Source organism: Cervus elaphus, chromosome 19 (genome assembly GCF_910594005.1).
Source record: "Cervus elaphus chromosome 19, mCerEla1.1, whole genome shotgun sequence".
In the NCBI taxonomy this organism is placed as follows: domain Eukaryota; kingdom Metazoa; phylum Chordata; class Mammalia; order Artiodactyla; family Cervidae; genus Cervus; species Cervus elaphus.
In genome coordinates this window covers 73,345,865-73,373,220 of record NC_057833.1, presented here as the reverse complement: position 1 = coordinate 73,373,220, position 27,356 = coordinate 73,345,865, and the positions used below count along the sequence as shown (strand labels likewise).

General features: G+C 53.9%; 2 protein-coding genes across 5 annotated transcripts in view; both read right to left on the bottom strand.

Annotated features, from left to right (window-relative positions):
- The window catches only part of TSPEAR (thrombospondin type laminin G domain and EAR repeats), a 149,148-nt gene that overhangs the window by 9,589 nt on the left and 112,203 nt on the right, over nucleotides 1-27,356 (bottom strand). The window contains exons 3-9 of the mRNA XM_043874650.1: nucleotides 14,793-15,031; nucleotides 12,976-13,066; nucleotides 11,810-11,966; nucleotides 10,441-10,572; nucleotides 9,536-9,762; nucleotides 7,120-7,306; nucleotides 5,942-6,171 (exon numbers count right to left, since the gene is read on the bottom strand). Coding sequence (XP_043730585.1) covers nucleotides 5,942-6,171; nucleotides 7,120-7,306; nucleotides 9,536-9,762; nucleotides 10,441-10,572; nucleotides 11,810-11,966; nucleotides 12,976-13,066; nucleotides 14,793-15,031 — 1,263 coding nt within the window. The remainder of the gene's footprint in view (nucleotides 1-5,941; nucleotides 6,172-7,119; nucleotides 7,307-9,535; nucleotides 9,763-10,440; nucleotides 10,573-11,809; nucleotides 11,967-12,975; nucleotides 13,067-14,792; nucleotides 15,032-27,356) is intronic.
- The window catches only part of LOC122675672 (keratin-associated protein 10-8-like), a 32,377-nt gene continuing 22,329 nt past the window's right edge, over nucleotides 17,309-27,356 (bottom strand). Inside the window, exons 2-4 of one of the 4 annotated variants that reach the window (XM_043874656.1) lie at nucleotides 23,489-23,619; nucleotides 18,169-18,198; nucleotides 17,309-17,889 (exon numbers count right to left, since the gene is read on the bottom strand). In XM_043874656.1, the coding sequence (XP_043730591.1) occupies nucleotides 17,643-17,889; nucleotides 18,169-18,198; nucleotides 23,489-23,619 (408 nt within the window). In that variant the 3' untranslated portion in view covers nucleotides 17,309-17,642. Of the gene's footprint in view, nucleotides 17,931-18,168; nucleotides 18,529-23,488; nucleotides 23,620-27,356 lie in introns of those variants that run through there. The other 3 variants (XM_043874657.1, XM_043874658.1, XM_043874659.1) reach the window with 3 other exon arrangements.

The following is a 27,356-nucleotide window of genomic DNA, read 5'->3' as shown; positions in this document are numbered from 1 at the left end:
CACTCCACCCTCAGCTCATGGCCTTGAGCCCCAGCAAGAAGGGGTTGGCCTGCAGACAAGGGTCAGTAAAAGGGATGTCTGGGCCTGGGAACTGGGAGAAGAGGGCCAGAGCCCAACGGGAAGGACGGGGGCGTGGCCAGCGGCTGGGGAGGGGAGGAGTATCCAGGTGGGCGTGGCTTAGAGGGGCTCTCGCCTCGCCTCGGGTCTGTGCGCCCAGCCGGGGGCGCCAGATACATCAAGTACGGGGTGCCTCATTCAGTTTGAGTTTCAGATTAAAATGATGTTTCAGTCCATGTGTATGGGCACGCTTTTACTAAAAACTGATTCGTTGTTTATCTGGCTTTCACATTGAAATGCTGCTGCTGCAAAGTCGCTTCAGTCGTGTCCAACTCTGTGCGACCCCATAGACAGCAGCCCACCAGGCTCCTCTGTCCCTGTGATTCTCCAGGCAAGAATACTGGAGTGGGTTGCCATTTCCTTCGCCAATGCATGAAAGTAAAAAGTGAAAGTGAAGTCGCTCAGTGGTGTCCAGCTCTTTGAGACCCCATGGACTGTAGCCTACCAGGCTCCTCCGTCCATGGGATTTTCCAGGCAAGAGTACTGGAGTGCGTTGCTAGTGCCTTCTCCTTCACATTGAAATAGGCTTCCTGTATTTTATTTGCTAGGGGCTAGCAGAGTCCATCAGGTGGCCACCTGACTGCCAGTCATTGGCTGGCAGTGAGCTTCCCTCGAAGCCTGGGGCCCACACCTGCGCCCTCAGCCAGAGGCTGGGCTCCTCCCATTCGGAAGTAAACCGGGGAGAATCCCAGCCCAGGGCTGCACCAGCCTGGGTAGGGGTGAGCTGGCCTGAGGCCCCACTGTCAGGCCACTCCTGGATTCTGAGCGTATTAGGGACACGTCAGGGAGAGAAGAAATTCCCACATCAAACAGCCCTGCCAAACCCTGCCTGGCACCAGAGTAAGGCAGCCGGCACCTGCTGGGCTGGGTGGACCCTTCCCGCCCTTCTTTGAGTGGAATTCCCCGGAGCCCTGCCCTGGAATCCCCTGGAACTGCGCCTGCCTGGGCCTGGAGCACCTCGAGGGAGGATGGTGCTTCTGGGACTTGGCAGCCAGAGCACCTGGAGCCCTTGACAGTGCCCTAGAGGGGGGGTGGGCTCCCAGGGATCAGCAGATTGCTTGTTGGCCAGGAGGCCCTTGGGTTCCGGCTTTGATGGAGAAGAGAACCCAGGTCTCGGAGTGCCTGGGGAGGGAGGACCAGGTGACTGCCAGGAGAAGGCAGGCAGGTCCCAAAGGACCCTGCAGGATTCAGCCCTTGACCCTGTAGGCAGTTGGCTAAGTCTCCCCTCCTGGGAGACTGCAGGGGGCAGCACACTCCCTGGCCAACTTTGGGGTGCCCTCCAGCTCTACCCCAGTACAGCGACCCCTCCACACCTTGCTCTTCCCTGGGCTGCCTGGTCCACTGCCAGCTCCAGCCTCACAGAGCAAACGGAAGCATAGGAGGAAGGGCCCTGGCCCTCTTGAGCACACGGGCCGGTCCCTTCCAGGGCTGACCACCGGGGGCACTCTCACAACACCCTCCTTACAGACGGCTGCCTCCTTCATTTGTGGACAGTTACATTCTTGGGGCTTCCCTGGTGGCTCAAGCAGTAAAGAATCTGCCTAAACGCAGGAGACTGGGTTCAATCCCTGGATGGGGAAGATCCCCTGGGGGAGGCCATGGCAACTCGCTCCAGTATTCTTGCCTGGAGAATCCCATGGACAGAGGAGCTGGGCAGGGTACAGTCCATGGGGTTGCACAGAGTTAGACACCACTAAAGTGACTTAGCATGCACGCACATTCTTGGTGGAGACTGCCTTTCTGACAAACCCCAGCTTCATTCTCTGTCTCCTTAAACTCACTGATGACTCTGGGCAGCTCCTCTGCCTGTCCCTCACCAGCCCTGATAAGTGGTTTCCCAGGGGGCTTCATTGGCCCTCTTCTTGGAGACCCTGTCAGCCTTCAGCCCACACCCTGCCAGAAATACTCCATTGCCCTTGGTTCTCATTTCTGCCAGTGGCCCCTCCCAGCAACAACCCCCAGTCTTGGTCCACTGCAGCCCCTCCCCTTCCTCACCCCCTCCACTCCAGGTCTACACGTGATGACTGTAACCACAGATCCCACAGCCAGACAGCTCAGGGAGCAGAAGTCCCAGCAGCTGGAGGCTGGGTCTCTGTGGGTGAAGCCCATCCTTCCTTGACACGCCCAGCTTCCACTTCCTTTGGTCCAAGATGGTGAGGCCAACTGGTTGGAGCCTTGGTCTCTGCCACCTGGAGGAAGATTCTAGAATTCCTGGTGGGAGAGGTGGGGAGGTCTGGAAGGGGTTGCCGGGGAATGCATCAGGGTGGACAGCTGATCTCCCATGCACCCCTGGGCTGCAGACCCAGCATAAGCACAACCTTCCTCATGAGCTGAACTCACCCTGCCAGTGAGGGACCCACCTGGTGCCCCTCTCAGGGCTGTCTGTGTGCACAGCGCCACAAATGCAGCAGCCTGCGTCCCTTGCCCAGCCATCCCTTCAGAAAGGGCTCCCCTCGAGGTTGGCGCCTCTCTACACACACTTCAAACTTCAACGCCTGCTTCAAACTCATGTGAGGCCATGAGAGATGCTGCAAAGCTCCAAACCAAGTGCAAACATATGAAGGTATCTTCAGGACCTAAGAGGATTTAAACACCATATAAAAACAGCTGGCAGAACATGAAAATGGGATCTGGTGGGTTCTGAGGGACTCACTGGGTGCAAAGAGACTCAGCTCATAAGAGAAGGCAGGGTCCTCAGGTATGTGTGGGCATGGGGAGCAGCAGTGCCCCCCTTGCAGCCCCCAGAGTCAGCTCCCGGGGCAGCTCTGCCCACCGGCTGGAGACGCGTCCTCTCGCAGCCACTGTGGTTCTGCCCACCCCCGCCCCCGCCCTGCACTTCTGGCTGATTCTTCCAGCCAGCGTCACACCCCTGGGCTGGTTCTGGTTTGGGGCATGGAGCCCAGATGGCCCCCATCCTGGCTCAGTTGGGCCTGTCTCTGCCCCTCGGCCCAGTCTTCCTTCTGAGGATGCCCCGTGTCCGAGGCTGGACACAGACTGGAGCCAGATCCTGATGCTGCCTGAAAATACAGAGTTTCAGGGGCTCACAGCTCTGGAGCCAGTATACTGGGGAGCATTCAAGGAGATGGGCCAGAACGTGGAAGGGATCTGAGATATTCTGCATGACAGACAGTGGCAGGAACGAACGCTGCTCTGAAAAATTCAGGCTGACTGTTTCCCCATGGTGTCCAGAGAACACAGAGGCCCGGCATGTGGCCTTCTGGTCAACCACACAGGTCCCTAGCTGGGCTGTCACACCAGGCAAGTGACATGAAGAGGCTTCCTGCAGCTGGTCGGGGAGTGCAGTTTGGAGATTATCATCCTATGTGACCTCTCCTATGTTTGCACAAAAGGCCAGTTTAGAAGGCACCTCATCAAGGGCCTCAACCAGACCCCTAGCTCCCTGGGGCACAAGCCACCAGTGACAATGCCACCCCCTGCCATGCTCAACATGAAATATAAACAGAAAACAAAGGGTCCTCCAGACATGTGATAAAGGACCTGGAACATGAGAGTCAGGCTAAAATATATACATACACTCATACTGGAATAAACCGGGCTGGTTCTGGAAACAAACCAGAATTTTTTAAAACTATAATGATCTTCAAAAGTATTCAAGAAGATACTGTATTTATAGAGTAAATATAGAACGGCATGAAGAGGAAGAGTTCTTGGATATTAGAAAGACGATTCCTAGTTTTATGAGAAGATGTTCCTCAACATGATCGGAGAATAAAGATAGGGAAAGATTCTAGGTTGAAAAGATAACTCAACCCAGGAGATCTGAAAGCCTTCTAACCAGTGTGCCGGGGTGGGGTGGTATATGGAATGATCAAGAAAAACCAAGAAAATCTCCCAGGCCTGGAAAAGCACACCTTGAAGTTGAAAGGGCCCTGAAACAAAGCAGTCAAGAGGCCCAGGGAACCACTGTGAAGAAACCTGTGGGCGCTGAGGGCAGAGAAGGTCAATGCAAGGGCACCTGGCGCGGCAGAGGGGCCACTGCGCCCCTGGCTTCTGGGAGGCAGGGGGCCGCCCTCCGTGTTCTCAAGGGAATGACCTCTACCCTAAAATCCTGTACACCATTTATCAGGCCGGGCGAGGGACGCGGCCACCACGAGCGTCCACACTTCCTGCCACAGACGGTGGTTCTCACTGAGAGGAAGCTGGCGAGGTCATGGCTCCCCCAGCCTGTGGTTGGGCCATCAGGCCACGTGACCCATGTGGCTGCAGAGGGTGAGGGGTGGGCTGTGACCCCTCAGTCCAGATTTGATGTGGGCTCGCTCTGCTCTACACCCATTGGCTGACTTTGGTCACGTGACCTGGCCCAGCTGCAGGGACGCTGGGGAGCGTGGGGAAGTACCTGGAAGGGGGCGCCCCTGAGGTGTCACCCGAAAACCTGAGGTCACCTGGGACACTGGAGATCAGAATGGGATGTGGTGGCTCCAGCCAAAGATGGCAGTAAAGGAAAGTTCCAGAAGAGGGACCACTGTCAGCTCTAGAGACAGTCGGCCTGGATGCACAGGCAGGAGGGCCCAGGAGGACGGGCTGCAGGGAAAGAGGGCTCTTTGTGGACACAAGCTGACCAGAGACCTCGCGGTTGTGAGGGGAGCAGTGACACACGGTGGAAACCCAGGAGGCACCGAGGACGCAGTGCTCACAGGAGCCTGGGGACAGGCAGGACCAGCAAGAAGCCGGGGGACGTTACCATGTGCAGAGATGGTGGTTTTCTTCCCCCACAAAGGAGAGGAGAGGGAGGGAGGGAGGGATATGGGAAGAAGCAACTAGGAACTTGTGGAAAAGTGTCCTATGCAGCACCTGGGGTCCATGCGTGAAGTTAGCCACGTGCTGGGCTTGTGGCATGAAAAGAGTCTGACCTGCATGCAGGGCCTGTCCCCAGGGGCTGGCCCGGAGGTTGTCCCAGCCCACCACTGAGAAGGGAGTGGTCAAAACACACCCTTGGCTCTGCAAGAACGAGCTTATGACGTGGCCAGGACAATGCAAATGCCGACCTCGACTGTTCATTTTAGTCATCCATGGGGGCTTGGGCTTCCCAGGTGGCTCAGTGGTAAAGAATCTGCCTGCTAATGCAGGAGACTCAGGTTTGATCCCTGGGTCAGAAAGATCCCCTGGAGTAGGAAATGGCAACCTGCTCCTGTATTCTTGCCTGGAAAATCCTATGGACAGAGGAGCCTGGTGGGCTACAGTCCATGAGGTTGAACAGAATTGGACATGACTCAGCGACTGAGCACGTGGGGGCTTGGTCTGGGGTCTGACACTGAGAGGGACAAGCCAGGCAGCTGGGAGGGAGGAGGGCAAGGGAAGGTAGAGGAGGGTCTGGACCCCATATCATCATCCTAGACCACGGTGGGGCCCGGGGAGGGGCTGCCAACACCGCCCACTAGCCTGGGACTGGTCAGCACACGCATGGTTCACCGGGGCGTTCAGTGCTGCCCCACCTCATAAAGCCTCTTGCTGCCTCAGTCTGATGCTTTGCCAGGCAGCCCACAACGGCTGGAACCAGCTAAGGGATGATCTCAGAGAAGGTGAAAAGTGCTGTCCCCACAGCTGGCCAGGTCAGGGGCCAGCTGCTGGCTGCCTCAGGACAAGAGCGTGACACCCACATAAAGGCAGGTTAGACTGTGGGGCCCACCAGGGGGCCAGGGGACCCATCTGAGCACATGTACTGGTGGGAGCTCCGTGCCAGGGAAGCCCTTCCACCTCATCTGCAGGCTCCCTCACTTGACCTCTAGGGAGGCGCCTGGTGTGGACAGGCCTGGGGCTGGGAAGGGTGTGTGGGGGGGTGCCATGGGGAGCGCAGGGTCCTCACCAGAAAGGACTGGAAGAGCTGGAAGGAGCCGCCCAGCCGCACATACAGGTGGGACTGCAGCCGCGTGGACGTGCCGTTGAAGGCGTTGGCCACAGCCAGAAAGGCGTAGGGCCCCACCGTGAAGAACTCCCAGTCATAGGCGCCCGAAGTGGCGATGGTCTGGTTGGCCTCGAAGAGCCGGGTCCCCGGGTTCCACTTGTAGATGACGCTGTCAATGTTATGGTTGTCGCCTGGAAGCCGAGCAGCATTGAGGGAGGGAGACAGGCTTCTGCGGCTTCATGCCAGCGCCCTGGGACCAGGCCCCATGGGACCCTGCCCCAGGCCCTGCAGCCCGTCCAACCAGCTGGACCCTGATCTCCTGCACCCTTCCCGGGTCCCCAGCCACGTTACCCATCAAGTGACCTTCCTGCCTCTGTGCCCCATGAGAACCCTTGGTGGCCCAGCCTTTGGGGGACTCCAGACCCCTGTGATTATCTACTGTGTTGGAGGTGGGACTCCCCACCCCCTCTGCAGCCTCACCCTTCACTCTGCTTGCCTTCCCCTTCATGCTCCCTCCCCCCAGAGATCAGACCTGTGCGGGCTGGAAGCCCTGTCCCCACATTGTGCTCCTTAGGGCCTCCCACTCCCCCCCACACACCCCACTGGGTCAGCCTCTCCTGGGACACTTACTGTCCTCAGAGGTACCTGGTAGCAGGCTCCTGGGATCCCTCTGCCCATGAGTGGTGGTGGGGTCTCCTCCCTACCCCCCCACAGAGCTCCCTGGCAGGTTGTAGACTCAGGTAAACTCTGAGTCTTGGAACCTGCAGAGGCTGGAGACACTCTGCAGGGCCAGTTGCCCCCAGGGTCCTGTCCCCCTTGAGTTATAGCACCCGAAAGGGCTTGCTGCGGTCACTCAGGACAGTCATCTGGCCCAGAAGCCAGGTTTCCCAGGCCCTCCTAGGCCTGTCCCCACGTACCCATTGCATCTCAGAGTTTGTGCCCAGAATGGATGGGGGCAGGGACCCCTCCCACCTGAACAGGTGAGAGGGTGCTCAGGAGTGTCCACCTTCAGACGCCACTGTCATACAGCAGAGCCTGAGGATGCAGGCCAGGTGAGCTTTATTATACATTTCTGATGAAACACACTGACCGCTGCAGGCGATCACGCCCAAGCCCAGAGTCAAGGCCACGGCTCCTACCTTCCCGATGGTTGGCCACGGCCAGGAAGTGCTCGCCGGCCACCTCAAAGGCCTCCCAGTCCCGGGCACTGTGGGTGGGCACCCTCTGGTATGGCGTGAACCTCAGCCTTCTCTGGCTCCACTTGTAAATGACCGAGAACTCCTGACCTTTCTCATTCGGCTCAAAATTAGCCACAGCCAGGAAGATCTGGGGAGAGGACCAGAACAGGGTTCTCATCATCTGAGTGAGGGGCTGGTGCTCTGGGTTTCTTAATGTCAGCCCTGGGACACAGGCTGAGCCCCAGGAAAGAGGATGAGCCCTGGACAGAGGATGAACCCGGGGACACAGGCCAAGCCCCGGGACAGAGGCTGAGCCCTGGGATGGAGGCTGAACCCCAGGGTAGAGGCCAAGCCCTGGGACAGAGGCCGAGCCCCGGGGCAGAGGCTGAGCCCTGGGACAGAGGCTGAACCCCGGGGTAGAGGCCAAGCCCCAGGACAGAGGATTAGCCCAGGACAGAAGATAAGCCCGGGACAGAGGCCAAGCCCCAGGACAGAGGCCGAGCCCCAGGACAGAGGATGAGCCCAGGACTGGCAGCCTGGGCAGGCCCCAGGACGTGGCACTGACTCCAGATCTTAATTACTCTAAGACCGGTAGCTAGGCCCATGTTTACCAGCCTATTAGCTCTGTTTTTATCTCCCAAACCCAGGGAAAGCCTTATGCACAGCAATGTGCATCACTCAGACAAGGAGGAGAGAGCTTAATACCCTGCTGTCTGTCAAGAAGCACGTGTGTGTCACACACTTGAGGACCATGTGGCAACGCCCTATGTGTGACACAACCCAGAGGCCCAGGTCACAGGTCATGTGATGTGACAGAAGCCAGAAGCCTAGGGTGGGGGGCTCACTTGCTGTAGCTGAAGCAGCCCCAGGGACCCTCTGTCTGCTTAGGGGACCAGACAGATATTTCTTATTTTTCTGAATTTCCCAATTTTTTGATATAAAGTTATTTTTTATTAGGAAAAAGTAAAAATCTTTCAAATGTCATCAACCATAAGACCAGAGAGCCAGTCACTCCTTCACCAGGCTGCCCTGGAGTGCAGGACCCTGACAGTCAGCAGGGACCGGAAACAGAGATTTGTCTGTTTTACTCAGTTTTGTCCCCACTGCATGGGCCTTAGGGGTGGGGTGTGCAGGGCTGGAACTGGGCACATTGGTGACTGACTTGAGAGCAGGCGTGGGAGGGGGCCCAGGGATCCTGCCATTTGGAGTGGAGGGTTAGAAGGAGCTGGGAAGGAAATGCTTATCTCAAGGGGGCAGCCCTCTCAGTCCCACCCTTGGGCTTACTGCCCAACACAGTCCTGGTGAAAGGAAGGGGGCCGCCTGCCAGGCTCTCCCATCCAAGGCCTCAGGTCCAGCCCTCACCACATCACCTGTCCCCTCCATCAGGACAGCACGTGTCCCCCATGTTTACAGGGCCAATAGAAGGAGCCCGGGATGGAGCCCCATTTCCTCTCCCGTTTAGGTCAGATAAAGAAAGCTGAGCACCAAAGAATTGATGCTTTTGAGCTGTGGTACTGGAGAAGACTCTTGAGAGTCCCTTGGACTGCAAGGAGATCCAACCAGTCCATCCTAAAGGAAACCAGTCCTGAATATTCCTTGGAAGGACTGATGCTAAATCTGAAGCTCCAACACTTTGGCCATCTAATGCGAAGAACTGACTCATTGGAAAAGACCCTGATGCTAGGAAAGATTGAAGGAAGAAGGAGAAGGGGACAACAGAGGATGAGATGGTTGGATGGCATCACTGACTCGATGGACATGAGTTTGAGCAGGCTCCAGGAGTTGGTGATGGACAGGGAAGCTTGGTGTGCTGCAGTCCATGGGGTCGCAAAGAGTCAGACATGACTGAGCGACTGAACTGAACTTAGGTCAGATTATCTCAGAGCTTTAAGGAGGCAGTGGCAGGTCTGCACGGAGTGGGAAATGTCTCAGCAGCGATCTGTGTCCATTTTGTAGGAAACGGAACAGATTTTCTCAGTCACATTCCAGACCAAGAGACGCAAGTGCGTCTGATTCAAAAGTCATATAGAAGCTGTATGAGGCTCTGAAACCAGTAGAAATGCTTTTCCCCATAAAATCTACATAAAGTGAAAGTCACTCGGTCATGTCTGACTCTTTAAGACCCCCATGGTCTGTAGCCCACCAGGTTCCTCTGTTCATGGAATTCTCCAGGCAAGGATACTGGAGTGGGTTGCCATTTCCTTCTCCAGGAGATCTTCCCAACCCAGGGATTGAACCCAAGTCTCCCACATTGCAGGCAGATTCTTTAACATCTGAGCCACCAGGGAAGCCCAAAATCTACCTAAGGAGACCCAACCCTCGGACTCTGTGGGTTTTTCCAAGATAAAAACTAACACAGTCGCACACATGAACTTGCCTTTTTCCCGATGGTGAAGTGTCTCCAGGACTGGGCCTGGTGCGTGGGGATGTCCTGGTATGAAGCAAACTTGCCGTCAGTCCACTTGTAGATGGCGGATGTGGTTTTCCGGTTGGCAGTTGCTACAAAGAGCCCGGCCTCAGGGATGACAAAGACCTCAATGCCCAGAGTCTCTGAGTTAGTGAACAGCCTCTGATGCTCCTCCACATAATCCAGCCTTTCTTTGGCTTGTGATAGAGACATGGAGACCGGTTAAGGCTTCCCAGAACAGAAGCTCTGATGGACGACATCCAGGAGTGACCCCAGGGCCCTGGGACATGACCCTTAACATGAGGTCAGGCGAGTGGCCCTAAGTCCTGTGCTACCCTCATCTGGAGGCCCAGCAAAGGAGATTCTGGTCCCTGAATGGGCTTTAGGGCCTGCAGAACCTCCAGGGACACTTGCTGGATGGAAGTGACATGTCAGGTCCTTACTAAACATTTCACAAGGCTCCAGGCTTCCACAAAACGCTGTGCCCGAATGTGAACTAGAGAGTAGAGGCCATGGCTCCTGGACAGCCCCCTGGAGCCAGTTCCCATTTCCCAGGGACTCCCACCCTCAGACGGCTTCTCTCCTCATCTCCCTGCCAACAGCCCTACTCTTGGGCTTTGGGCACCATCACATCCCATCTGACCGGAGAGGGAGGAGAGGATGAGGACAGTGGATAGGGCACCCTGGAGAAGGCCCATGGTCTACCCTAGTTGGGAAGATGGATGAGAGCCTGCCAGCCCACGAGTCCAGCCCAGGAGGGCGCTTGTTTCCAGGTGAAACACTCAAGCTCGCTGCTCTGTGAGGTTCACTCCCTATTCCTATGTAACGATGTCTCTGAGAAGACCCCTAGGCCCCTGGAGCCCTGCATGTCTCACCTGCTAACACGGAGACCCACTCACTGCCCACGCACAGGTATAGCCCCTTGCGGCTGGCATCGAACCAGAACTGGGCATCCTCCGCTTTGGTGCACGGAGGCCGGGGTCCCAGCGTCACCTTCATATCAGTTTCTGATGGGGGTGACAAGAAGACAAATGTCCTGTGGGTATGTGCTCCCCAGAGGGAGGCGGTGTCAAAGGTGTCAGGTGACCCCTGACCCCTGCGTTCCTGCCAGGAAACACTCAGGTTCGTCAACGAGGCCTCTGGGAGGCAGGGAGACCCAAGAGCCCAGGGCTTGCCCTCGCCATCTGTGCACAGGACCCGGACATGCCCCTGAAGTCCAGCCACCTGCCCACCAAGTTCTTCCCCAAACCCCAGCTCCTCTGAGAACCCTCAGTAATCATGCTGCCTCGCTCTCTCCTCCATCTAAGACTCACTAGCACAGGTTCAGCTAACTTCTGTCTGCTTGGTTCTCAGGCACCTTGACCCCCACGTTCCTGGTCATCACGGCTTCATCCAGGTCCAGCCCTGTCCTGATGATGCCACGTGGCCTCCCTACAGTGACTTCTGAGCTAAGACCCCAGTGGCCAGGCAGTGAAACAGAGCATCCTCAACCTCGCCAAGTGCCCGGCAGAGGCCTTGGGGGTCAGACTCCTGTTCAAGGCCATGAGACTCTGGGAATTTGGGGATGCTGGCCCAAGACTGGGTCTAAGGGCCGACTTGCTCAAGGGGCTCCCCTGACTTGTGAAGCAAGGGCCGTGAGGCTCTAGAAGGAGTCAGGGGTCTCCCCACCTCCCCAGTAGGAGTTGGGGTTGTTAGTGGAGAGAGTTTTGGATTCTCCATGGCAGGGGGTATGACTTAAATAAAGTCAACACTGACTTTACATTGGGGAGGTGCAAACACAAATGAAAGACACCAGTGCTGGGGACCTTCTAGGCTGAGGGGTCCCAAAAATAGAACTGAACCTTATGAAGATCAAGGTCCCCATTGGGGGGTTGAGGTTTGGTGTCTGTTGGAGAGGGAAGGGGAGAACGGGCCCCAGATGCTGCTCTGGGGCAAAGCAGGTGGCAGGTGGGAGTCAGAGAAGGAATTCATGTCAGCTCAGCCCCGGGTCCCAGGTAGGATGAGCGGTCCATCAAGGGCACCGTCTGGCGGGGCTTAAGCAGCCGACAAGGGAGCCCTGCAGAAGGAGGGTGGATCTGAGAGCACTGTCTGCCTCCCCAGGGAGGGGGTCATCTGCATCAGGCCCCAGTTATCCGTTCGTCCACATGATAAGCACCCTCCTGTCTTATGCCTGGGGTACCTGAGGGTGATCAGGCTTTTGGGGTCTACCGTCAGCGTGGGGAGGGGCAGCTTTGGCCTACTAACCATAGGGGTATTTTAGCACCTCGTTGTCTTCTGGCTTCCCTGTGAGGCCATGCAGGATAGCGGGGATGGACAGCACAGCAAGCTCAGGATTCATGCAGGGACAGAGCCTCGGGGTGGCATCCGAGCCAGGCAGCAGAACCAGCTGCCTCACCAGGCCCTGCAGGGGGGGTGCAGGGCACTCAGACCTGTGCTGTTGGAGGGCCCGATGACCCCTGGGCTCAGCCCACCCAGACCCTGAGGGAGGGGTGGCCAAGAGAGAGGAGTCTGCCTATAGGTTAGGGGGCACTGGGAGCAATAGTGGAGAGCTGTGCACGGTTCTAAGGTGATTACACCATGGAACAGGTTCTTCCTGTGGACTGACCTAGAATAACTGGGTGCATTGGTCATTCATCTGTATGTCCACTCATTTGTCCATCTGTCCACTTATCTGCCCATCCATCTATTCATCTCTCTGTTCATCCATCCATCTCTTTGTCCAGCCATCCATTCTTCCATCCTCCCACCCAAATGCCCATTCATTCATCCATCCATCCATCTATACATTCATTCATCTATCTGTTCACCTAGCTATCCTCCCATCTGTCCATCTACCATCCATCTTTCTATTACTCCGTCCATCCATCTAGCTGTCCATCCATCCACCATCCAAGCATGCCATTGGTAAATATTCAGATCTCACCTCTTATGCACAAGGCATGGTTCTCAACACTGGACACAGCAAGAAACAAAAGCCCATATCCTCACTGAGCAAGGTCCCCCCACTCACACTCCAACGGGGAGACAGGCAATGACCAAACACTGGTCTGAAGGAGGTCATGGCTATAAAGACCATCCAGAGAGGGGATGAGAGGGCTGGGTGTGGGGGCATCTTCTCAGGGGTGGGCAAGGCCTTCATGGTACAAGGGCACAAGGCAAGGCCCCAAGGTCACTGGAGTGCAACACGGCAGGACTGGGGACTCACGCTCCAGGAGGAGGGCACAGCAGGTGCAAAGGGCCTGTAGGGGAGCGTGCCTAGCTAGCAGGGGTCTCCTCTGAGCCCTTATGCTCCCCATTCCCATTTGGCACACACAACTGTTTAATTAGAGCATTGGAGTGCCAAGCCAGTGGTGACAGCCCCCAGGAGCACTGGTGTTGGAGGGCCTGGGGGGCAGCGCCTCCATCCTTACCGTGAACCGGCCTTTGGTCCTCCGCCTACTGCCAATGAAGAACCGGGCTCCTCGCACAGACAGGGTGGCTGGGAAGGGCATGTCAGCCATTCTGAAAACATTGGAGGGTGGTTTTAGGGCCATGGGAGAGCAGACTGGGGGCCTACTTATGCAGAAAGGAGAGCGGGCAGCACCGTGAGGCTGTATCAGTGTCTAGGAGCAGCTGTGACCAGCTCCACCAACTGGGTGCCTTAAACAACAGAAGTGTGTTCCCTCATGGTGCTGGAGGCCAGAAGTTGAGATCAAGGTGTCAGCTGGGTTTGTCCCCTCTGAAGACTGGAGGGGAGTCTCTTTCAGCTCCCGGAGCTCCTGGCTTGTGACCAAATCGTGTGGCCTCTCCTCTGCTCCTCTTTTCATCGGGTCACCAATCACTGACTCAGGGCCGCCCTCCTCCAGCATGACCTCAACTGAGCTTGGTTATCCCTGCAGGGATGCTGCATCCAAACAACACCCCATTCCCGGTTCTGGCAGATGTGAATTTGGAGGACATGCTTTGCCTCAGGACAGGGTCTTCTACAAAAGCGTGTGCTGCAGAAGTGCTCAGTGGCCCCTCTCCATCTCACAGAGGCCTCCAGTGGCTTCTGTCCACACGGGGTCCCAAGTCTGCCCCCATCCTCCGAGCCCGGGCAAAGGGACAGATGGTGTCAGAGCTAGAGGGGGTTCACCTTGTTGGTGACCCAGGGGATGTAGGAAGATGTGGCCGGAGTTGGGATTGAACAATTTCTTGTCTGGAGCATGCCTGGGGTTGTGTCAAAGCTATGAAGGTTGTTCTGCACATTTACTTGGGAGTTTTGCTGACTATTTATTCCCTCATCCTAGAAAAGGACACTGAGTCAGAGAGGTTACATGATAGGTTGAAAGTCACAAAGCAAGACCTGCGCCTCAGGACTTCCCTGGTGGGTCCAGTGGTTAAGAACCTGCCTTCCAATGCGGGGGACATGGGTTCGATCCCTGGTCTGAGAACTAAGATGCCACATGCTGTGGGGCAACTAAGCCTGTGCAACACAACTACTGAGCCCCAGAACTCTGGAGCCGGGGGACACATCTAGACAGAAGGCTCTGCACCAGGAGGAAAGACCCCCCTTGCTGGGGCAACTGAAACCAGACCTGAGCAAAAAATAAATACATACATGAAAGTGAAAGTGAATTTGCTCAGTCCTGTCTGACTCTTTGCCACCCTGGACTGTAGCCTACCAGGCTCCTCCGTCCATGGAATTTTCCAGGCAAGAGTACTGGAGTGGGTTGACATTTCCTTCTCCAGGGGATCTTGCCCACCCAGGGATCAAATCCGGGTGTCCCGCATTGCAGGCAGACGCTTTACCGTCTGAGCCACCAGGGAAGCCCCCCAAAATATACGCATATAGGGGGAAGAAAGCCCTGGGCTGGGTCAGCTGCAGCTCCTTTTGGGCTCCTGGTGCCGGAGTTCACCCCGACCTTCCTCTGGGCCTTTAAGCGACGCTACCAACTCTTTAGCAGTGCTTTCACCGGGTCAAGTCCAATCCATCCAGCGAGGACACGGGCAGGCTTCGGCTCCATTCCCACCTGTGCGCCCCCGCACCCACCGCTTTTCCAGCGGGGCAGCTCCAGGTCCACCAACCGAGCCTGGCGCTCCTCCTCCAGCCGGACCGCATCCGCCAGGGCTCAGGCGCTAGGCCCGGGGCCACGTGTGCACTGCGAGCTGTCCGGGGGAGGCCACATGCACCGGCTGGCTGTGTGGACCCACCTTGCCAGGTAGCACACAGCCCCACGCGACCCTCTCAGGGTGTCGCAGTACCTACATGTCCACGGCGGGGCCGCAGTCCGTAGTGAGCGAAAAGGAGCCCTCGGACACGGCCAAGACCAGCACGTGCCACTGGCCGTCCACCAGAGCCGGGCTGCGGAAGGACACGCGGGTCTGCCAGGCGCCTGCCCCGTCCTCGCTGAGGAAGAGGAAGTGCAGCTGGGTGGGCGAGTAACGCAGGCCCAGCAGCAGCGAGTCGCGCTCCTCGGCCACCACCGTCAGCAGGTACTCATTCTTCTGCAAGAGAGGGGGCGGGGGTGGGGCGGGTGAGGTGAGGGGCGGGGCACTGAGGGGCGGGGAGGGTGAGGGGGTGGGGCAGGTGAGGTGGTGGGCGGGGCAGGTGAAGTGAGGGGCGGGGCATTGAGAGGCAGGGCGGGTGAGGGGGCGTGGCGGGTGAAGGGGCGGGGCAGGTGAGGGGGCGGAGCAGGTGAGGGAGCAGGTGGGGGCAGGTGAGAGCGGGGGGCTCCAGACTGCAGTGCCTGAGGCAGTAACCCGAGTCTGTGATAAAACCAAATAAAGCCCTCGTGTCCCTGAGGACAGCTACTGTCAGTGAAGCAGAAAGCTGCAAGTGTTGGCGAGGATGTGGAGAAATCGGAGGCCCAGTGCACTGTTGGTGGGGGTGGAAAATGGAGTAGGGGTAATATTAATAAAAAACAGTAAGGAACGTTGGGGTACATGTGCCTTTTTGAACTGTGGATTTCTCAGGTTATATGCTCTCCAATTAAGAAATGAAAAAATAAAACAATAAGGAGACTCCTCAAAAAATTTATGTGGAATTACCATCTGACTTAGCAATTCCGCTTTTGGCAGACACCCCAAAGGACAGACAGCAGTGTCCGGAAGAGGCAATTGTACACCCCTGTTCTTACATGCATCACTCTCAGTAGTTAAAATGTCACAGCAACCAGTGTCCATCAATGAAGAAATGATAAGTAAGATGTGGTGCATTCATGCAGTGAGATATTATTGAACCTTAAAAAGGAAGTTCTGACATCAATGTGGATAAACCTTGAGGATATTATGCTGAGTGATGTAAGCCAGTCACAGAAGGACAGCTAGTGTACAATGCACTCATATGAGACCGCTGAAGGGGTCAGATCCAGAGACAGAAAGTAGAGTGGGTACCAGGGGCTGGGGGTGTTGGGGAGCTATTATTCAGTGTCTGTAGAGGTCCATTTTGGGGAGGATGAGAAAGGTTCTGGAGGTGGGCGGTGGTGATCGCTGCACAACAGTGTGACTGACCTTAATGCCACTGAACCATACACCTTAAAAGGGCTAGAAGGGAAATTCCACTTTACGTGTATTTTACCACAATTTTAAAAACCTCTCACAACCCGCGTGATCATCTTCTCCAAACACCAGCAACCCCAGCTGAGCATCACTTTCCAGCTTGAACCACAGAGAGACCATACCTACTTTATTGTTTGTTAATGCAACTTAGAGTCTGTTCATTTCTAGCCTAAAAATAAAGAAGGCTGAGTGCCAAAGAATTGATGCTTTCAAACTGTGGTGCTGGAGAAGACTCTTGAGAGTTCCTTGGACAGCAAGGAGATCAAATCAGTCAATCCTAAAGGAAATCAACTCTGAATATTCATTGGAAGGACTGATGTTGAAGCTGAAGTGCCAATACTTTGGCCACCTGATGCGAAGAGCCGACTCACTGGAAAAGACCCTGATGCTAGGAAAGAATGAGGGCAAGAGGAGAAGTGGGTGACAGAGAATGAGATGGTTGGATGGCATCACCAACTCAACAGACATGAGTTCGAGCAAACTCCGGGAAATAGTGAGGGACAGGGAAGCTTGGCATGCTGCAGTCCATGGAATCACAAAAAGTCAGACACAACTTAATGACTGAACAACAATTTCTAGCCTAATATCACAAAAAGGTAAAGAATTGAAAGTGATTAAATCTGCATGCTAAGCAGCTATGTAAAATATAGAATATAATCTTTTAGCAAGTCTTTGCCCATGCGAAAGTATGAGTGAAAATTTCACACAAGTATTACACTAAAGTGGAAAGCCTTCATGGTCCTCATGTTTAATTTAACACCTAATTTAGTAACATCCATGTGAAGAGTTTGGGTCACTTGGCCTCTGGCCACTCCGGCGCCAAGGGAGCACTCGTGGCCCCTGCGCTTATCCTCCCCCAGAAGGGATTTCCAGGAGCTAGTGCTCAGGAGTGTGTGCCTGAGGGCCAGTGGGACAAAATGCTCACGGTGGTGGTTGGGGCAAGGCAGGAGTTGGGAAAGACACTGATGTCACAGCCAGCGCATGCAGGCTGGACAGGCACCTCCACTACCCCCATGTTCATCTCCCAGGACCACAGGACCTGAGCAACCTAGTCCTTCCCAGCGAGGAAAGGCACCCCACCCAGTGTGCCTGCCCAGAGGAGTCAGGCCATTGCCCTTCCGGTGGCTTGTCACTCACCCCTAGAAACACTTGTAGCTGGAGAAGACCAGTGTCTGGTCAAAACCCTGGGTTTACCCTCAGTGAAGGTGAGATGAAGGGAGCAGATCAGGTGATGAACTGAGTTTATTTATCCCAGTGCCCAAGGAAGTGCACCCAAGGTTGGAAGTCGAGTGACCCAGACAGAGGACCTGCAGGGGTAGCGGGGCTGATGACCCAGAGGCAGCTGGAGGCGATTCCTGGGAGGCAAGAGCCCTGGGAGACGTGAGGTTGGGGTTCCTGGAGCAGGAGTGAGAGGTCAGTCGGTCAGGACAGTGGAGACATCGGGGAACCTGTCCTGAGTGAGGGCAGCCACCCAGCCCAGGTCAGGACAGAGGGAGGCTGGGAGGACCGAGTCACAGGTGGCACCTGAGCCTGGCTGGCCCTCAGGTGACATGCCAGGTCAGCAGCAGGGCTCTGGGGTGGAGATGGGGACATAGCAGGCGGGGCGGGAGCATGCGGGCTGGCAGAGGAGGGACACAGAGGAGGCCGGGCGGCAGCAGCTGGGCTGGCAGGAGGAGGCGGGGATGCAGCAGGCGGGGCGGCACACGGGGCGGCAGAGGAGGGACACGGAGGAGGAGGGTCTGCAGCAGGACGAGGGGGCTGAGCAGGGGGAGGCCTCACAGCACACAGGCCTGCAGCAGACAGGCCTGCAGCAGACGGGCTCACAGCAGGCAGGCTCACAGCAGGCCTGCTGGCAGGGGGAGGAGGTGCAGCAGGAGAGCTGGCAGGAGGAGGTGGGCACATAGCAGGTGGGGCAGGAGCATGCGGGTCGGCAGAGGAGGGACACATAGGAGGTTGGGCGGCAGCAGCTGGGCTGGCAGAAGGAGGTGGGCACGCAGCAGGCGGGGCGGCACACCGGACGGCAGAGTAGGGACACAGAGGAGGAGGATTTGCAGCAGGAGGATGGGGCTGAGCAGGGGGAGGCCTCACAGCACACAGGCCTGCAGCAGACAGGCCTGCAGCAGACGGGCTCACAGCAGGCCTGCGGGCAGGGAGAGGAAGTGCAGCAGGAGGACTGGCAGCTAGACTGCTGGCAGCCCAAGGCTGGGCAGGAGCTGCTGCAGGCTGGCTGGCAGCAGGGGCTGGACTCGCAGCTCACTGGGGCACAGAGGAGGGTCAGGCGGGGGGCCGGGGCGCAGCAGCTGGGGGCACAGCAGGGGGGCTCGCAGTAGCTCTCTGGACAGTTGTAGCTCAGGTCACTGGAGCAGACAGACAGGGTGGAGGCGGCCATGGTGGAGGCGGTGGGGCTGGAGGACGGTTTGAGTGTGTGTGAGTGTGTGAGCTGTGTGTGTGAGGTGCTTGGGGATGCAGGGCTTTTATACCTGGCCCCTGGCTTGTGTTGTCCCCACAGGAGCCTCCCAGGCCCTCCCTTCCTTGTTGGGGTTGAGAGCTGGCTGCAGGAGCCCCTCATTAGTGCTGACATAGTTTCCACAACAGTTTTCACTCATTAAACCTGTGAGCGTAAATATCCCATGTTACAGGATGTTTTCCCATTTCTCTTTTGTTTGGCTCCAGAAAATATATAGAAAATATCTGAGGTAAGATCCTAAAGGAAATGAACCCTGAATATTCATTGGAAGGACTGATGCTGAAGCTGAAGCTCCAATCCTTTGGCCACCTAATTCAAAGAGCTGACTCCTTAGAAAAGACCCTGATGCTGGGAAATATTAATGCAAGAGCAGAAGGGGACAAAAGTGGACATGTTGGTTAGATAGCATCATTGACTCAATGGACATGAGTTTGTGCAAGCTCTGGGAGGTGGTGAAGAACAGGGAAGCCTGTTGTGCTGTAGTCCATGGGGTCATGAAGAGTGGGACACGACTGAGCAACTGAACTATAGGAACGATGCTGAGTGAAGGAAGGAAGGAAAGCAGGAAGTTTCCTCAGCAAGGAAGTTTCTGTAAGTAGATGAGGAAGCCCAGACATAGAGAAGTTAAGCAACCATCTCCAGGTCACACAGCCCAAAGAATCAGGACTGAGACTGGAAGCCAGCCGTCTGTATATAGGATTGAGGTTCTTATCCAAGCCTTCCCCCACACCAACTTCAGTGCTAGACGCAGAAGGAAGCATGTGTCCAAGGAAATTTACCACCAGGCAGCTGAGCTGAAAATTTATAACAGAGGCGGGAAAGAGCAAAATTATCACCACAGAAAATCAACTCTGTGGTTTTCAGCACAAACACTGCTAGTTCCTCCAAACCACAGAGGTAAAGTATGCATGCTTACTCAGGTGCTCAGTCGTGTCCATCTCTTTGTGACCCCATGAATTGTAGCCTGCCAGGTTCCTCTGTCCATGGGATTCTCCAGGCAAGAATACTGGAGTGAGGTGCCACTTCTTACTCCAACAGAGGTAAAGTATAAACCCCAAAATACAATGAGAAAAATTGTAATAAACAGACCATGTGTTTCGCTGACACCAAACATGATCGCTCAGTTGCTAACAAGGAAGAAGGAAGAGCTAGGATAAGACAGTAAAGACAGGACTGAACACGAACCACTCTGAGCTGAGTGCACCAAGGTGCATATGTTTTTACTGGAAGGGCCTCATGAATTCAAGAGCATTGGATTCTTAGAGCCCACCCTAGTCATACATTGGCAGTTTTTAAATGAACCGAATGAAGGGCAGCTCCATTTCCAGGCAGGAAGAAATGGCCAACAGTCTGGAAATGAACCCTGACCAGGCGGACCCCAGACCTCTCCCATCAAACAGTGAAAGACACAGAGCTTTTGGGGGAACACTGCGGAGTAAGGCTTATTTTTTTCTTTTTTCAAATTATTACATCTTTCTCCTGCATTGGCAGGCCAATTCTTTACCACTAGTGCCACCTGGGAAGCCCCTTATATCTTTCTCAAGTAAAGAGAACAGCACTGTATTTTCACATAAGCTAGAGCTTGGGAAACACTCTACGCATGTTTCCCTCTTGGAGAAACATTTAAAGAGACAAGACAATTGATGGGCCTCCCCTGGAGGTCCAGGGGTTAAGAAGCCATCTTCCAGTGCATGGGGTGACCAGTCCCTGGTCAGGGAGCCAAGACCCCACATACCCCTCAGCCAGAAAAGCCGAAACATAAAAAAGAAGCAATGTGGGAACAAATTCAATAAAGACTTTAAAAATGGCCCACCTTAAAAAAATCTTGAAAACAAAAACCAGAAAGAAAGAAGACAAAGGGCCAAGTGAGGAAGCATACAGGACCACGTGGGAAATTGGGCAGGTATAGGCGAGAAGGGGAGGAAGAAAAGTCTAAACAGCCAGAGCGATGGGTTCTGTTGGTACACAGAGTCTGATCCTTCCCAGGCAGTGACCCTGGTGAGGGTCTGATACTTTATTAATATCAGATGTATTGAAACGTAAAGCTTTTGGATTGTTGTTGCTGTTCAGTCGCTAAGTCAAGTCCAATTCTTGGCGACCCTATGGACTGCAGCACGCCAGGCTCCTCTGTCCTCCACTGTCTCTCAGAGTTTGCTCAAATTCATATCCAGAGTCGATGATGCTATCTAAGCATCTCACCCTCTGCCTCCCGCTTCTCCTTTTGCTGTCAGTCTTTCCCAACATTAGACTCTTGTCTAATGAGTCAGCTCTTCGCATCAGGTGGCCAAAGTATTGGATCTTCACCTTTAGCATCAATCCTTCCAATGAATATTCAGGCTTGATCTTGCTGTCCAAGGGACTCTCAAGAGTCTTCTCCAACACCACAGTTCAAAAGCATCAATTCCTTGATGCTCAGCCTTGTTTATGGTCCAACACTCACATCCATACACGACTACTGGAAAAACTATAGCTTTGACTAGACAGACGTTTGCTGGCAAAGTAATATGTCTGCTTCTTAATATGCTGTCTAGGTTGGTCACAGCTTTTCTTCTAAGGAGCAAGCATCTTTTCATTTCATGACTGCTGTCACCATCTGTAGTGATTTTGGAGCCCCCCAAAATAAAGTCTGTCACTGTTTCCATTTTCCACATCTATTTCCCATGAAATGGTGGGACCAGATGCCATTTTCTTAGTTTTTTGAATGTTGAGTTTCATGTCAGCTTTTTCACTCTCCTCTTTCACCCTCATTAAGAGGCTCTTTAGTTTCTCTTCACTTTCTGCCATAAGGGTGGTATCATCTGCATAACTGAGGTTGTTGATATTTCTCCTAGCCATCTTGATTCCAGCTTGTACTTTATGCCGCCTGGCATTTTGGATGATGTACTCTGCATATCAGCAAAATAAGCAGGTTGACAATATACAGCCTTGATACTCCTTTCCCTATTTGGAACCAGTCCACTGTTAAATGTCCAGTCTAATCATTGCTTCTTGACCCACATACAGGTTTCTCAGGAGACAGGTAAGGTGGTCTGGTATTCCCATCTTTTTAAAACTTTTGCATATATTGGGTTTAATTAAATGTAACTAAATAAATTCTACCTGTCTTTTTCACTTTTAAATGTGGCTATTATAATAGTTGGGCTTCCCCTGTGGCTCTGCAGGAAAGAATTCTCCTGTCAGCAGGAACTGCAGGAGACACATATTTGATCCCTGGGTCAGGAAGATCCCCTGGAAGAGGGCACAGAAACCCACTCCTGTACTCTTGCCTGAAGAATCTCATGGACAGAAGAGTCGGGCAGGTTATAGTCCATAAGGTAACAAAGAATCAGAAACGCTTGAAGCAACTCAGCACATATGCATGCATATTATAAAGGTACAATTATATTTGAGGCACCAAGTCAAGGCCCATCACAGTCCTACAAGTGTTTGCCTACCCAGCACTGTCCCGACAGGGCCAAGGTATGTCCCTCCTATCCACATTTCCCAAGAGGGATAGCTGCCTTAATACTTGAATTCCTGAGGGCATCACCCAGTGAGCACCTGCCATTTCCAAATAGCCCATCCCCCTTGGCTGTTGGTCCCTGGGATGGATAATTTCAAGTGTCCACTTGACCAGGCCACAGTGCCCAGTTGTCTGGGTAAACATGTCTGGATGTCATGACATGGTTGTTTCTTAGGTGAGTTCAACAATGAAATCAGTGGACTCTTAGTAAAACAGATCGCCCGACAAAATGTGGGTGGGCCACACCCAAGCAGTTGAAGACCTTGAGACCAGACTGATGTCCCCCAAAGAGAAAGAGATTCTACCAGCAGGTCATCTGTAGCTGCAACACCAACTCTTCCCAGGAAGCTCACCATACAGATTTGGGTCTTGCCTGCCTCTAAACTGTGAGCTAGCTCCTCAACATCAATCTCTGCATATGTGCACATGTCTTATTGGTTCTTTCTCTGGAGAACCCTGACTCACACAGGCTCCCAACATCACTGCATGCAGCTCTCACCATCCACACCTCTGCACACAGAGGAAAGCACTCACACTCATGTCCAGGGCACTAGAGAACGGCTGGCACCAGCCTCTCTGACGCTGTTTCTGGAGTAAGCTTTACGTATTCAAGGCAGATGTTTATTAAACGGGGTCTCCTTTGTCCTTACTGAGGCCCCATGTTCCAAGTGTGCAAGCCCAGGGCCTGAACATGGGCCCCACTCCCCCCCATCACTCGCTTCATGCACGGTCTACAGGTGAGCAGGATGCTCTGGACTGGAGGCTGCAGGAGAACCTCGGCCACAGGACAGCCAGGCAGTGAGGAGCAGGGTGTGGGGGAGCCGAGCCTGATGATGTTACTGTCCTGGACTCAGCTCAAGACCAGGTTTCTAAACCAGCCCAGCCCACTGTCCACAATAAAGGTCTTTCCCAGGGTTTGACCAGATATGCACTCCAGGCACAGAGATGGCATGACAGTGACTTTATTTGTTAACAGGCAGACCCCTCACCTAGGTCAGGACAAAATCATGACCAACAAGGATGGAGAGCAGGATGCTGGCTGAATCTCAGGGCCTGGAGGGAACCAGGAGCCAGCCCAGCCTGCTAACAGGAAATTCTGGGGCAGAAGGAGACCCCAGACTGGGCTCAAGGCTACAGAAGTTTCAGGTGAAAGTGAGCATTGGCCCTGGAAGGAGTTGGCAATGTGCCAGGTCAGCAACAGGGCTCCGGGGCCACGGTTGGGATGCAGCAAGTAGGGCGGGAGCACGCGGGCCGGCAGAGCAGGGACACGCAGGAGGCCGGGCGGCAGCAGCTGGGCTGGCAGGAGGAGGTGGGCACGCAGCAGGCGGGGCGGCACACAGGACGGCAGAGCAGGGACACAGAGGAGGAGGGTCTGCAACTGACCGAGGAGCAGGGGTTGGGCTGGCAGCACAAGGAGGCTGAGCAAGGGGAGGACTCACAGCACACGGGCCTGCAGCAGACAGGCGTGCAGCAGACGGGCCTGCAGCAGACGGGCTCGCAGCAGACGGGCCTGCAGCAGACGGGCTCGCAGCAGACGGGCCTGCAGCAGACGGGCTCACAGCAGGCCTGCGGGCAGGGGGAGGAGGTGCAGCAGGAGGGCTGGCAGCTAGAGCATGAGGCCAGGCAGGAACTGCTGCAGGCTGGCTGGCAGCAGGGGCTGGACTCGCAGCTCACTGGGGCGCAGAGGAGGGTCAGGCGGGGGGCCGGGGTGCAGCAGCTGGGGGCACAGCAGTGGGGCTCACAGCAGCTCTCTGGACAGTCGTCCACCTGCCAGGAGGAGCCGGTGCTGGAGTCATAGGACCCGGGCAAGCAGACCCGGCTCCTGTAGCTCAGGTCACTAGAGCAGACGGACAAGGCCATGGTGGAGGTGGTGGGGCTGGAGGAGGGTGAGGATGTAAGTGTGTGTGAGTGAGTGAGTGTGTGAGTGCTACTCAGGGCTCTATGCCTTTTATACCCTGTCCAGGTGTGTGTTGGTCCGGCTGAAGGCTCCCTGAGTCTTCCCTTTCCTTGTTGGTGTTTTGAGCCCTTATTACTTCTTGTTTATTTACACAAGAGTTGGCTGCTTGTAAAATGCATGTCCTGGTTGAGTGCTGGGTCACTCCTGAGCTGTGTGAGGTTCTCTAAGGAAACACAGGACTAATCTAGGGTCCCGAAGCCCCACCTGTGTGTGCCTGCCAGCTGCTCCCCGCCCAGCTGTCTCCACGGCTCTGCAGGTGAAGGGCTGTGAACCCCCCATCTCAGTGACTGGGCATCTCAGAGCTCAAAGTTGGGACAGTGCTGTCACCTGCTGTAGGACGTCCCTCTCAAGCACCAGGGCTGAACAGTGGATGGACCAGCCAAAGGGAGAAGGAGTGATTGAGCAGAACCAAGACATGTCTCAAGCACAGAGCAGGATGGAGGGAAGGCCAGCTCCATCAGCCGGGGTCTCCGGAGAGAGAACGTGGGCACAAAGGGAGAAACAGAACATTTTCCAGAGAGAAGCGAAAGAGACATGGTGCTTCAGATTTGGAACATTGACCAAACACAGGACAAGATGAATGGAAAACGGTGCACATCTGACACACTGGTGAAATGTCTGACACCAAATACGAGGAAACAGCCTAAAAGCTTCCAGAGAGTTTGGCATCCGACTTCGCTCAGCCAATCAATGTACCTGAAGACAGTGGAACCAAATATTGAAAGTCTGAGGGAAGTGCATTATCAGGTGGATGGAGATGAGAGCATTTAAGATAAGACAGCTATTCTGAAAAGAAGCCAGTCGTACACTATCTACAAAAATCACCTTGAGAGTACATGGTCCAGAAAAAGAGCGAGCCCAAAGGCAGGAGAATATAAAGAATATTAATAAAGAACAGCACAGTCAGCACACAGCAGCCTAAGGGAGAGGAAGTCCATTGCTCGACCCTGTAGGAGCAAGCACTGCTAGCTGCCCGACCCCTCTGGCCTTCGGTCCACTCTTTGCCCTGTGCAGTTCTCGGAGCTTTGACAAATGCAGACACACCCCAACCAGACCTTACAGGCCCCGAACTCCTGTTCCACTGGAATCAGCCCCTCCCTCGGTCCAAAGCCCAGTGCAAGTGCTGATTCAAAATCACTGCAGTGGTGTCTTTTCTGGGAGGTCACACACATGGAATTGTACACCAGGTGGCCTTTGGGGTCTGGCTTCTTTCGCTCAGCAAAACGCAGTGGCCGTGGTGCTATGTGCATCCGAGGCTCATCCGTTTTCCTGCTACGTAGTGTCTGTGGTGAGGGTGCCCCACCATTTGTTCATTGGGCAGTTGGGAGACATCTTCATGACTCCCTGCTTTTGATGATTATGAACAAACCTGCTGTCAACGTTCTTTGTGTACAGGTTTTTGTGTGATTGTGTTTTCACTTCTCTAGGATAAACACACAGGCGAGGCATAGCTAGATTGGATGGCAACTGTCTGTTTAGCTTGATAGGAACCTGCTAAGCTCTTTCCCCAAGTGGCTGTGCCATTCTGCATTCCCACCAGCAACGTGTGAACGTTTTCGTGGCTGTGTATCCGTGGCCAACATCGATATTGTGAGGTTTTCAATTTAGTCCATTCTAATAGGCGTGAGGGCTTCCCAGGTGGCTCGGTGGTTAAGAATCCACCTGCCAATGCAGGAGATGTGAGTTCGATCTCTGGGGTGGGAAAATCCTCTGAAGAGGGAAATAGCACCCCACTCCAGTATTCTTGCCTGGGAGATCCCATGGACAGAGGAGTCTGGCAGGCTATAGTCCATGGGGTCACAAAGAGCTACACACAACTTAGTGACTAAACAGGGCTTCCCTCATAGCTCAGTTGGTAAAGAATCCACCTGCAATGCAGGAGACCCTGGTTCAATTCCTGGGTCGGGAAGATCTGCTAGAGAAGGGATAGGCTACCCACTTCAGTGTTTTTGGACTACCCTTGTGGCTCAGCTGGTAAAGAATATGCCTGCAATGTGGGAGACCTGGGTGTGATCCCTGGGTTGGGAAGATCCCCTGGAGAAGGGAAAGGCTACCCACTCCAGTATTCTGGCCTGGAGAATTAAGAGTCAGACACAACTGAGCAACTTTCACTTCACTTCACTTCACTTAGTGACTAAACAACAACTTTAGGTATGCAGTAGTACCTTAGTACTGGAGAAAGCACTGGCGACCCACCCCAGTACTCTTGCCTGGGAAATCCCAGGGACGGAGGAGACAGGTAGGCTGTAGTCCATGGAGTTGCTAAGAGTCGGACACTACTGAGTGACTTCACTTTCACTTTTCTCTTTCATGCATTGGAGAAGGAAACGGCAACCCACTCCAGTGTTCTTGCCTGGAGAATCCCAGGGACGGAGGAGCCTGGTGGGCTGCCATCTATGGGGTTTCACAGAGACGGACAGGACTGATGCGACTTAGCAGCAGCAGCAGTACCTTAGCAGAATTCAAACTTGCATTTCCCCAAAGACCAGTGATATGTTGAGGTTCTCTAATGTAAAAAGTAAAAGGCATGTAAGTTGAAAAAGTAGAAGTAAAATCATCTCTGTTCACTGATGTTATATGTGCATAATCCTTCTATATAAAAAATTTTAAAAATTCCATGCCTACACACAAAACCATTACCACTCTTAAGTGAATTCAGAAAAACAGTAGGATACAAAGTCAGTATATAAAAAATAGTTGCATTTCTACACACTACTAGTGAATAACCATAAAAGGAAATTACAAAATCAATTCCATTTAGAATAACATCAAAAAAGTAAAATACTGAGGAATTAATCAAGGAGGTCGAAAACTTATACAGTGAAAACTACAAATCATTGTTGAAAGAAACAAAAGAAAACATAAGTAAATGGAAAGACACCCCAGATTTATGGATTGGAAGCTTTAATATTGTTAAGATATCATTACTATCCAAAGCAATCTATATATTTAATGCAGTTGCATTAAATAAAAAATCAAACATCAAACAAAATCAAAACACAAAATCAACATCTGGATAACTTTTCGCAGAAATAAAAAAACCCATTCTAAAATTCATATGGAATCTTAAGGGATCCTGACTAACCAAAAAAAAAAAAAAAAAAAAACTAAAACAAAACAAAACAAAACAAAAACCCTGAAAAAGAACAAAGCCAGAGGGATCCTACTTCCTGATTTCAAAACTCACTACAAAGCAACAGTAATCAAATAGAGTGGTCCTGGCACAAAGTCAGACATAGAGATCAATGGAAGAGAACACAGGGTCCAAAAATAAACCCTCACACATTAGGTCAAACCATTTTTGACAAGGCATTAAGTCCATTCACTGGAGAAAAGACAGTCTTTT